Genomic DNA, 11,046 nt, shown 5'->3' with positions numbered 1-11,046 from the left:
GGCCGGAGGCGGAACAGGAAGTGACGACAGAGTCGGTGGGCGGTGACTCAAGATGGCGGCTATGGTGCTGGCGGCGACGCGGCTGTTGCGAGGCTCGGGCTCCTGGGGCCGCTCGCGGCTGAGGTGAGCCGAGGGCCGGCCGGGGATCGGCCGGGGGCTGGGGCGGCGCGCGCCCTTCTGGACGCTCCGCCTTTGGCTCCCCCACGCCGAGGGGCGGCGCCCGGCAAGCGGGCTGGGAGTGCGGGACCCCCGCCCGGTCCCCGAGGCGACGGGGGCACTTACCCCCATGGCGCCCCGGGCTCCGGTCCCGAGCCCCATCCGCCTCTCTCCCGCTCTCTCCTCCCGGGCGGTCGGGGGGTGCTCGTCCGAGGTCACGTGTCATCTCCGCCCCGGCCCCTTCCGGCCGCGTGCCCCCTTGTGAGGCCGAGCCGGAGAGCCTGGGTTCTGTGGTCGGCAGAGCCATGTCCTTGACTGCTGTGCTCTGTCCCCTCTCCTCTGGATGTCTGGCCTTTTCCCGCACTGGCGCTTTCATTCAGGCGACAGATGGGTGTTGATCCCTCGCTGTGAGATCCTGGGTGCGCTGGGGACAGAAACCAGGCACTGGGTCCAGGCAGTCTCATGCCCAAAGTGTCAGCTTTAAAGGGAGTAAGCCGTCTTCGGCGGTAAGAAACAGGAGAGACTAACTTCGGGTGGAACGAGGAGGAGCAGCTTACGAGGAGGTGACATCTGAGACAAGGGACGGGGACTGAGAGAAGGGTCAGCCCTGTGAACAGTGCAGGGGAAGGCGGATCAGGCCGGGAACCGTGAGAACAGCAGCGAGGGGGTGATGAGCCCAGTGTGTCCAGGGAACGGGCCAACTGGCCAGTGGGACCCGGACCTGGGGCGGGGGGGTGGCTAGCAGATGAATTTGGAGGGGGAGTTAGAGGCCTTCGGAACCCCGTGAAGAGATGTGGCTTCTGCTTAGGCTCCAGGGGGCTGTTGAAGGGCAGGGCTTGGCCAAGTGCTTGGTGTGTAGAAACAGACTTAACCCACTTAACCCTCTTTTCATGGAGGCGGCATTTGAGGCCTAAAGGCCTGAACCAACTTGCCGCATGTCCCTGGGAACGCCTCAGTGGTGTTCTTGGTCACTCCTCTGCGTTGTCTCTGGGGACGTGTAGAAGTCAGTCCTCTAGATAAGGAGATGCTGATTTTTTAAATGCACACAGAACACAAATAACTGCACCTAGGTGGTCACCACAGGTCCCACCATCTCAGTTGTATTACACCTGGGCCGATTTCTGTGTTTCAGGTTTGGAGCCCCTGCATACAGGCAGTTCAGTAGTGGCGGTGCCTATCCCAGCGTCCCCCTCTCTTCCCCCTTGCCCGGAGTACCCAAGCCTGTTTTTGCCACAGTTGATGGACAAGAAAAGTTTGAAACCAGAGTCACCACACTGGAGAATGGGCTTCGTGTGGCGTCCCAAAATAAGTTTGGACAGTTTTGTACAGTAGGAAGTAAGTGCTGTTGGTAGCGTCGCGGGCGGCTCCGTTTGTTGTAACACGCACACACTTCAGTTGACTGTTAGTTGTACGTAGGGCATCGTTCATGAATTGTGTCCTGAGTGAAAAAGCATGGCGTAGAATCTGAAAATTTAGTAAGCAGAGTATGAACGGTGGCTCTCCTGGTGGTGGGTTTTGTTTCCTTCTTTTTGCCTTTCTGTCATCCTAAAAGTTTTCTCATACAGATATAAAGTACGTAATTCTATAAATACTGACGTACGTATGTAGCTGTGAAAACCTTCGGAATTGAGATAACGTACGTACTTGTCGTCCTCATGTGTTTAAATCTGGTTGTTTCGGTCGTATTCACAACTTTAAAAGGTTTGTCTTGATTAAATCTTCTCTTTTGAATATCTGACTTAACCTGTCAACTTTATTTTTATTGCCAGTTCTTATTAACTCGGGATCAAGATATGAAGCAAAATATCTCAGTGGAATCGCTCACTTTTTGGAAAAATTGGCATTTTCGGTCAGTGTCCAACTTGTGATTTTTGAGGCTATACTTGGGAAGAATCTGTCAAGGTTTGCTTTTCTAAAGTGGGTATTTTAATAAATGCTTAAATTGCCGAGTCGATACTAATTAAGGTTTCTAAGTCAAGTGTTCTGAAAGCAAAAGTAAATTTTTTTCTTAAAAACCGTATCTTGGAGGTTGTTCTGCGTGGCTTACGTAGGATCTCTTATTCATTTTTTCTAGTCTACTGATCGATTTGACAGCAAGGATGAAATTCTGCTTACCTTGGAGAAGCACGGGGGTATTTGTGACTGCCAGACATCAAGGTATGCCAGCTTTCATGTACAGACTCACCTTTTATCATGTGGACTGTCCTCATCCTTGGTCAGAGTCCCCCTGAGCCCCTCCCGTTGGCGAGGCCATGGAGGTGAATGGTGAGAAGTGAGCCCTGGTCCAGGCAGAGACTCGGGTGGAGGGTTGGGTGGGTGGCAACACTTACACAGAGGCATGCGCTCCGAGGGCCAAGCCTCCCCTGCCATTCGAGCCAGGCTGCTGGCTGGGCACTGGGGATGCAGAGCAGGCCTGTCCCCAGGATGCTCACAGATGGGGCAAAGGGCTGCACCACGGGTGGTAGACGCAGGAGCCAGGGGCCGAGGGTGGTGGGACCTTGGGGGAGGTCAGGAAGGGAACGGTAGGCAACTCAGCGTCAGGGCTGCTGCTTGAAGGCGCCTGCCAGGTGGAATAACGGACGGCCGTGGCTCAGACCGAGGGGACAGCAGATGCAGAGGCTCAGCCTGGAACAGGCAGTGGTCGGTTTGGGGTGGGGAAGATTCAGTAGGCAGCTGGGGCACAGATGGGGTGGGGGTGCTGTGGGCAAAGGCAGGTGGTGTCTCTCTGCCCACTGTGGGGCGTGTTTTGGAGAGCTCTGCTCAGGGCAATGTGAGATGAGCAGACAGAGATCACACCTTTTTTTTTTTTTTTTGTCCACACCGGGCAGCATGCGGGATCTTAGTTCCCCGACCAGGGATTGAACCTGGGCCCCTGCAGTGGAAGCACAGAGTCCTAACCACTGGACCGCCAGGGAAGTCCTAGATCATACTTTTTTTAAGTGGTTGGTTATTTCGACGTGAATGCTAAAAAAATTAGAGAGAAAACATAGGTTAAACGCCAAGAATTAGAGTTGACATGGAGGCAGCATGTTCACATGTTCAAAAAAAGGTTTGTTCAGAAACTTGTGGCTCCCGGCTGCCCGGGAATGAAAGCCAGACTGGTTGGCTGTGTACTTGTGAAAAATCTCATCCTCCGTCTCCGCAGGGAGCCCCTTTCTCTGGTCGGGCAGGCCTGTGTTCTGCCCTAGTGCAGCCAGCTAATTCTCAGCTCAGACTTTCGTTCCTGCCGCTCTCCTACGTGGTCCTACAGCACTTCCCCACTGAGAATGGCCCCTTCCCTGCAGAGGCCCTGATGGCCACGTCTCCCCTCCAGGACTCGCTCCTCTCCACGTGGCAGCTGGGCCCGCTCTGCGTGGTCTCTGGCCTGAGCGTGCCGCCCTCGTGGCTCTGTGCTGTGAGCTACTGTTACAGTCAGTCTCTGTCCCCCAGCCGTCTAAGGCCAGGCACGCGCCGTGTGGACAGTTCGCCTAGCGGACACTCAGCGCAGGATGACACGAGGAGCCTCAGAGGGGGCTTGTGCTGGTGAAAACCGCTCAGCTGCCTCTCCAGTTGGGCTGGACAGTGTCTTCCACTCCAGCAATTAGCCTGTGCACAGCTGTGGTTCCTGCCTGCTAAGAGTTTACACTGTAAGATGGGAAAGGGGAAAAAGCCCCAGGTGCGTGCTGACCCTCGACGCAGAAAGATGTAGCCGCCTCCCCTGCCACCCCAGCATACACCTGTCGTGACCTTAGTGCCCCCAACGTTGGTCTTGTTGGTTTTTCCAGAGACACCACCATGTATGCCGTGTCTGCTGATTCTAAAGGCCTAGACACGGTAGTTGGCTTGCTGGCAGACGTGGTCCTGCACCCCAGGCTAACAGGTGCGCGTTCGGCCTGCTTGAGGGGTCCTGGGGTGGGGGGCAGTGCTGGGAGGTGTGTTGACTCACCGCCCCGGGGAGGGGCACTGTGTTATGGAGCCTTGGGCCCACCCACCAGTGACAGTCAGCAGGGGGTCACTGGAAACAACACTCGCGATTAGAAATGTCCTTGATACTGAATACTTCGACACTTCCTTTGTGCTCTTTGACGTTTGTAGCGAAATGGTTCTTTCATTTCAGAAAAGCATCTCAGACGGTGTTTAAACACCCTGACTGATGTGCTCCCAGAAGTTTCTGTGTCTCTGTCCCCATTCCCTTCCTCAGCCTTGCAAATGGCAAGACTTCAAGCTCCCTCCTAGGAGTTGACGCAGGCCAGTCTAGCTGCGCTGTGTTTCACGGCAGCCTGGCCTTGAGGTTCCCAGGCTGCGGTTCCGCATTACCATCTTTCTGGTGCTGGTTCCAGTTACCTGATAAAACACACCCCCGCCATTGGTCTGTGCCTCTGTGTCTGGACCTCAGTGCCTTGTACGGGGAGGAAGCCACGGCTCGGAGCGGGGCCAGGTGGCTGCTTCCGGGCAGAGGGGAGGAGGCTCAGTTCAGACAGTTCGTCCCGGCCTGCAGGGCACTCTCCCCGTCGCTCATACAAGTGCCCCCCAGCTCTGCCGCAGAGGAAGGCAGAGGAGGCTCTGCCCGTGCCTGCCGATGAACGACACTGGGCCCCGCTCGGCGACCCGGGTTCGGGGCGGCCTCCGGCTGAGCCTCGTCTCTGGTTCTCTGCAGATGAAGAAATCGAGCTGACGCGTATGGCTGTCCGGTTTGAGCTGGAGGACCTCAGCATGCGGCCCGACCCGGAGCCCCTTCTCACCGAGATGATTCACGAGGTGCGATGGACACGCGGGCCACCTCCACGGCCTCGCCCCCCTGACCCCGGGCTCGGCGGGGGTCGTTCACCTGCCTGATGCCACCTTGCAGAACGTTTTTAATTTCTGAATTTGTTAGCTATGCAAGTTTTAAACTTTCTAATCCTTACGGTAACGAGGCCCGTAGAGTAAGTGAGCCTTTTATTTGACGTTTCTTACGAATTTTCGTTCCGGAGAGGCAGGTTTTACTCTTTTTGTAAACACACAAAGCTGTTCCTGCCAAACGGGCGCTGAAACGAGCAGCTGGCGGGCTTTTCCCATCAGGCCGCGGGGCGCTGCCGTCCCGGCCTGCCCGGGGAGGCCTGGGCTTTTCCCACCTGGCCGCGGGGCGCTGCCGTCCCGGCCTGCCCGGGGAGGCCTGGGCTTTTCCCACCTGGCCGCGGGGCGCTGCCGTCCCGGCCTGCCCGGGGAGGCCTGGGCTTTTCCCACCTGGCCGCGGGGCGCTGCCGTCCCGGCCTGCCCGGGGAGGCCTGGGCTTTTCCCACCTGGCCGCGGGGCGCTGCCGTCCCGGCCTGCCCGGGGAGGCCTGGGCTTTTCCCATCTGGCCGGGGGTCGCTGCAGCCCCGGCCTGCCTGGGGAGGCCTGGCTGTGTTCTCCTTGTCACCCATGCGTCTCTCGTTTCCTCTATCAAGGCCGCCTACAGGGAAAACACAGTTGGCCTCCACCGTTTCTGCCCTACGGAGAACATAGCAAAGATCGATCGACCGGTGCTTCATTCCTACCTGAGAAACTACTACACCCCGGACCGCATGGTGCTGGCCGGGGTGGGGGTGGGGCACGAGCAGCTGGTGGAGTGCGCCCGGAAGTACCTGCTGGGCGCGCGCCCTGCCTGGGGCAGTGGGGCGGCCGTGCACGTGGACGGATCGGTGGCGCAGTACACCGGGGGCATCGCCAGGGTAAGCCGTGACCTCGGGTTGCGTTCGCTTTCCCTGACTCTTCTTTTCAGTGTGATCGACCTTGTGTGTATCCTGAAGGCGTTGGGTTCACCTTAACCCGGCTTCACCTTGACCGTGTTCCTGTTAGAGCCGAGTTCCACCTGGGCTGGAGGCTCGGCTGCCTCGCGCCTCTCGAGGGGTTTCCTGACGTTGGTGTACGGTTTCCGTAGACCCGTTTATATACCACCTGACCTGAGAAGCGTGCGAGGCCTGGTGGTCTTTCACTGAGTGCATTCTTGGTTGCAGCTGGAAAGGGACATGTCCAGTGTCAGCCTGGGCCCCACCCCGTTCCCTGAGCTCACGCACATCATGATTGGCCTGGAGAGCTGTTCCTTCCTGGTGAGTCCTGGGCGGCTCAGGCGGGGCGTCCTGGGGCGGGCCTCGCCGCCGTGCGGGCCCGGCCGGGCTGAGCTGTGCCGTCCGTCTGCCGCAGGAGGGGGACTTCCTCCCTTTCGCGGTGCTGAACATGATGATGGGCGGCGGCGGCTCCTTCTCGGCCGGCGGGCCTGGCAAGGGCATGTTCACCCGGCTCTACCTCAACGTGCTCAACAGGTGGGTTGGGTGCCCTCGCCCGCTGCGTCGGGGCCGCCGGTCCAGCCGAGCGTGCTCTGGGGCCTTGACACCTTCCTGGCGTCCCTCTCCCCACGTCCCTCACAGGCACCACTGGATGTACAACGCGACCTCCTACCACCACAGCTACGAGGACACGGGCCTTCTGTGCATTCACGCCAGTGCCGACCCCAGACAGGTGAGGGCCGGGCCGCCCTCACCGCGGGAACCGGGGGACGAAGGCTGCCGGGCTGAGATCATGCTCTCCCGCTCCACGTTCTTCACAGGTTCGAGAAATGGTGGAGATCATCACGAGAGAGTTTGTTTTAACGGCTGGAACTGTGGATGTGGTAAGCAGGGCTCGGAGCCATTTCCAACATCCTTGCGGTATTCGATGGGTAGAGAACGTGGTGTAGGGGTGGCCGGCAGAGGGCCCGTGCTCTGTGCCCACACCACCAGCATCCCAGCCAGGACAGCACAGCCCCGGGGTGACCCAGACCTGCCCCCGTGGGAGCCCGTCCTCCCTGGTCTTGATGCTGAGAACCCCCCCCAGCGCCAGGTCTGTTTTCTGTGACCAAGCCTGTGCCTCCCGTGCCTGCCCTGTGTCCTTCTGTGAAAGGGTACGTTGGAGCAGCATTGAGCAGAACTAGCAGGCCGCGGGCATTTTTCTAGCTCTTTCCTGGCTCTGGTTTATGTTTTGACCTGAGATTTTGTTCCCTCAACTTTTTCATTTACTTTTTATTATACCACGCGTGTTTAGAAGTCTTGCTTTTCTTCCTGGATCAGAACTGGCACCAATAAGCAGATTCTATATACACGCTACACGTGGAGGCGTGCCCAGACACGTGTGCACACGCACGCGCACAGGCACATACACGCACACAGCAGCAGAGGAGCGCGGCGTGTGAGCCTGCTGGGGGTCAGCGGGTGCGCTTCACCTCAGGGCTTCGCTTCTGCACGTTCCATGTGTTCTGCAGTAACCACATACTGCCTTTTTAATCAGAAAAAGAAGCATTATTTTAAAAATAAAAACGTGTTTAAAAATTTGCACGTGGTGGTTCCATTAGCCTCCTGCCAGAAAAAGTGTTTTTCTCTAACGTGAAGGCAACTTGAGATAAAAACTATTTGCCTGAACTCGCAAAAGTGACCGAGACGTGTGTTAAATCATGAGTTATTTTACTTAAAAGACACAGACTCTAGGCGGCTGAGGTGTTTTCCAGCGCCTGTTCTCCAGGCCTGAGAGCTCCCCGGTGGGCGGCCTGCACCTCTCACCAGCGCCCCCGTCTCTGCCCTTGCGCTCCAGGCTGGGCTTCAGGAACGGAACTCACTGGAGCTGCAGTCTTAAACTTGGCCCCAGATACAGAGCTGGTAGTTTGAGCTGGCTCTTGCGGATTTCCCAGGGAGCGCGGTGGACATAGCTGCCAAGACCCTGCTCCGGGATTTGCGGGGAGCCGCAGAGCCGGTGTTGAGTTTGTCTTCCTTGTGGTTTCAGCGTGTGGCCAGCTTTGGGGTCCTGCAGTTTGGGTGTTTGGTGTTCTTCCCTGCTCATGCTGTATGGCAAAGCGTAAACCCGAGAACTCCAGGGAAGCACATACTTCTCCCTTATTTCGAATGTGGTAAAGGCCCTATGAGTGTAGTTCCAGCCGTGACCCAGAAAGCACAGAGGCGGAAACATGGCGGGATCTGCTGTGACTTGGGCCGCGAGCCCAGGCACGGGGGGCCGTGTTCCCTTATTTAGCCCCGGGTAAGCGGAAGACCCTTCGCCAGGACGCGTCCGTCAGCCCCTCTGCTGGCCAGGCCGTTTGCGATTGGCTGGGAGACGGGCGCGAGCCCAGGGACTGAGCCGCGTGACCCCGCAGGTGGAGCTGGAGCGGGCCAAGACGCAGCTCACATCCATGCTCATGATGAACCTGGAGGCCAGGCCCGTCATCTTCGAGGACGTGGGGAGGCAGGTGCTGGCCACCCGCTCCAGGAAGCTGCCCCACGAGCTGTGTGCGCTCATCCGTGAGTCCCGGGCCCAGGGCGGGGTGGCCCCCGCAGGACCGCACCCCAGGCCTCGTCCTCTCCCAGGTCTGCTTCCCGGCCCTGCCAGCGCCGGCTGAGCACCGCACCCGTGTGACTCCAGCTTTTGGCCCCCTGATGAAAGGGCCTCTCACGACCCCTACAGGTTTCAACGCGTATTCAATGGGAAAGTGGGTGGAAAGCGCGTGGCCCGGTGCTGTGCTGTGCGTGGAGAGACACCAGCTCCAGCAGCGCTGCCCCGGGGGCTTGTGGCAGGTGTCCGCGGCCTCCTGTGAGTGGCCCTCAGGAGGCCCTGAGCCTCCAGTGCAGATGCCAAGCTGTACTTGCTCGTGACTCTTTGGGGGACAGGTTAATCTTAGCTTTATCAGATTCCCAAAGGGTCCGCAACCCCAGAAGGGCTCTGCCTACTGCCCTGCGGGGCCGAGTCGCCCAGGGTGAAGCTGACACGGTCCCCGGGCGTCGGCTGGGTTTGGAGTGCTGCCGAGGGCAGTGCTTGCCCCGCCCACGTGCAGCCCCTCGGCCCCTAGAGTATGACAGTACCTGATCTCCCTGAGGCCTCGCCTTCTGTAGAAAATAAGTTCCCAGGGCTGTGGTTCCCTCCTCCAAGGCTGGGCCACGTGTGCAGCCCCTCGGCCCCCCTCGTTCTGACCTCACCCTTCGTCCACGCAGTGCTGAGGCTTTGGTTTTCCCCTCCCTGCAGACTCGCCATGTCGGTAACTCACAGCTGAGGGTTTTTTGTCTTTTTAAATTAATTACGTTAACTCCTGTTGGGATGGGTATGTACTAATGCAGTTGAAATTGATGCTCATTTACTAAGAAACTCACCGTGCAGTCCACACGTGGCTGCGCTTGGACCCTCTGGGGTCCTCAGCATCCCTCCTCCGCAGGTGGGGAGGCGGTGGCAGGTTGGGGACCCCTCTGTCTGTTCAGGACCGCAGCCACGGCCTGGAGAGGAGTGGGGTCCACGCGGGGTCGGGTGTTCACCTGACGCCTCTCTTCCCCGTGCCAGGCGATGTGAAGCCAGAGGACATCAAGAGAGTTGCTTCTGCAATGCTCCGCAGGAAGCCCGCAGTGGCCGCCCTGGGGGACCTGAGCGATCTGCCGGCGTACGAGCACATCCAGGCGGCGCTGGCGAATAAGGACGGGCGCCTGCCCAGGACGTACCGGCTCTTCCGGTAGAGGCGCCGCAGCGGCACCGTCCACACGCGTTTCTTTGGGGTGACTTTAGGGCAGACGTTCACGGACGGTGCAGACTATGGGACTTTTCCTAAACGTGAATTCCTTCAGAATTGGACGTGCCAATCAGTGGAATAAAGATTGCCCTCCACCACTGTGGCTGGAAACGGGAAGCGCAGGGAGGCTGGGGCAGCCAGCTGGGGTCGAGCCGGGCTAGTCTTCCTGCTTCCCCAGGGGTTTCGGCAGGTGGGGGGACTGCGCGGTTCCCCAAGGCCGGTGGTCGTTGGGCGGGCGAGGCCTGACCTCTCCTCCGAGGCCCCCGGGCCCATCAGCCCGCCTGCATCCGGGAGGCCAGGGCCACCCATGCCAGCACCTTGAGGGTCCCAGGGCGATGCGCCATCCAGCTTGACCGGTGAGGGGTGGCCTCTTGCCCTCAATAGTAAGGCTCTGATTTCAGAGGTGGGGAGCTTGGGGCCGGGGAGGCGGGCTTGAAAAGCGGGAGGACTGAGGCCGCACGCGGGGCCCTGCAGGGCCTGGGCACCTGCACTGGCTGCCGTGGGTCCTTCTGACGCTGCCGTGGTTCAGAGGGCGGCTTCCTGGCCACCAGCGGGTTGCACAAAACCGGGCCACGAAGCTTTGTGGAGAAGAGTCGTCTCCCGGCCACATTTTTAGAAACGCTAAATGCAGCCCCTGCTGTCCAGCTGGGAGAGGGAGGGGTGATCCGAGGCCATCAAATAAACGTTTCGGCGTCACTCTGTCACGTCCGTTCATGTTGCTGGGGCCTCTTGTCCCTTTATTTCCATCCCTTTACCGCACACCTACCCTGGCCCAGGTGGGAGGTGTCTGGGCCCCTGCTGTCCTTCGCCTGCTCCGCTCCAGTCCGCTGGGTGGGAGCCCCAGGCTCATGGCAAGCAGGCCAAAGGCGTGGATTCCAGTTAGGAACGTCCTGTGGTGACCGGGCTGGCTGGGGGGGAGCGCGGGAGCGCGAGGCGTCCTGGGAGCTGCTCCCAGCCGGGCCCAGGTACCTCTTGCGGGAGCTGGCGCTCACCCGGGCTTTCTATCTCCTGGACACCCACCCCTCCCTCTCTCCTCCCCTTTTACCCCCCACTGCCCAGTTCACTTGGGGGCCTTCCCTCCACCCTTTCAACCCCGGCCCACCCTACGCGCTGTCCCTGCTGTTCCCAGAGCCCTGCGTGCACCTTCGTTGGCGCCCACGCCGAGTCTGGCCCTTGGGGACTGGCTGGCCTGTGGCAGGACTCAGCACGTTGGAGAGAAAGAGAGACAGATTTTAAAAACCACCCTCACACTCGGTCGTATTTCGCAATTCTTTATGAGGCTTATTTTCCAGACCCTGGTCGATTTCATTTGTGTTAACTTGAATTTCAACCTGAACGTCCAGGTGAAAGCCCATTCGTCTAAAGTCTGTAATGGC

General features: G+C 59.2%; 1 protein-coding gene across 4 annotated transcripts; it reads left to right on the top strand.

Moving 5' to 3' along the window:
* The first annotated feature begins 6 nt into the window (after nt 1-6).
* Nucleotides 7-11,030, top strand: PMPCA (peptidase, mitochondrial processing subunit alpha). 4 transcript variants are annotated; one of them, XM_032635361.1, is made up of 13 exons: nt 23-123; nt 1,289-1,491; nt 1,926-2,005; nt 2,231-2,313; nt 3,921-4,015; nt 4,793-4,893; nt 5,565-5,828; nt 6,114-6,206; nt 6,301-6,419; nt 6,525-6,615; nt 6,704-6,766; nt 8,276-8,420; nt 9,448-11,030. In XM_032635361.1, exons 1-13 carry the CDS (start codon nt 53-55, stop codon nt 9,615-9,617), a joined length of 1,578 nt encoding a protein of 525 aa, XP_032491252.1. In that variant the 5' UTR covers nt 23-52; the 3' UTR covers nt 9,618-11,030. The 4 variants fall into 4 exon arrangements, with proteins under 4 accessions (XP_032491251.1, XP_032491254.1, XP_032491252.1 ...); XM_032635362.1 differs by lacking the exon at nt 23-123 and adding an exon at nt 169-662; XM_032635360.1 differs by having other exon boundaries at nt 7-123; nt 6,525-6,766.
* The last annotated feature ends 16 nt before the right edge of the window (nt 11,031-11,046 follow it).

The sequence above is a fragment of the Phocoena sinus genome, chromosome 6 (assembly GCF_008692025.1).
Source record: "Phocoena sinus isolate mPhoSin1 chromosome 6, mPhoSin1.pri, whole genome shotgun sequence".
Lineage (NCBI taxonomy): Eukaryota > Metazoa > Chordata > Mammalia > Artiodactyla > Phocoenidae > Phocoena > Phocoena sinus.
Note: the sequence above shows the minus strand (reverse complement) of the source record. Positions and strands in the feature narration are given on the sequence as shown.

Excerpts from the sequence above, each read along its gene's own strand:
- PMPCA (XM_032635360.1), top strand. The coding sequence starts at position 53 with ATGGCGGCTATGGTGCTGGCGGCGACGCGGCTGTTGCGAGGCTCGGGC. Across the intron at positions 124-1,288 it reads TGGGGCCGCTCGCGGCTGAG|GTTTGGAGCCCCTGCATACA; the intron begins GTGAGCCGAGGG and ends TCTGTGTTTCAG. Across the intron at positions 8,421-9,447 it reads CGAGCTGTGTGCGCTCATCC|GCGATGTGAAGCCAGAGGAC; the intron begins GTGAGTCCCGGG and ends TCCCCGTGCCAG.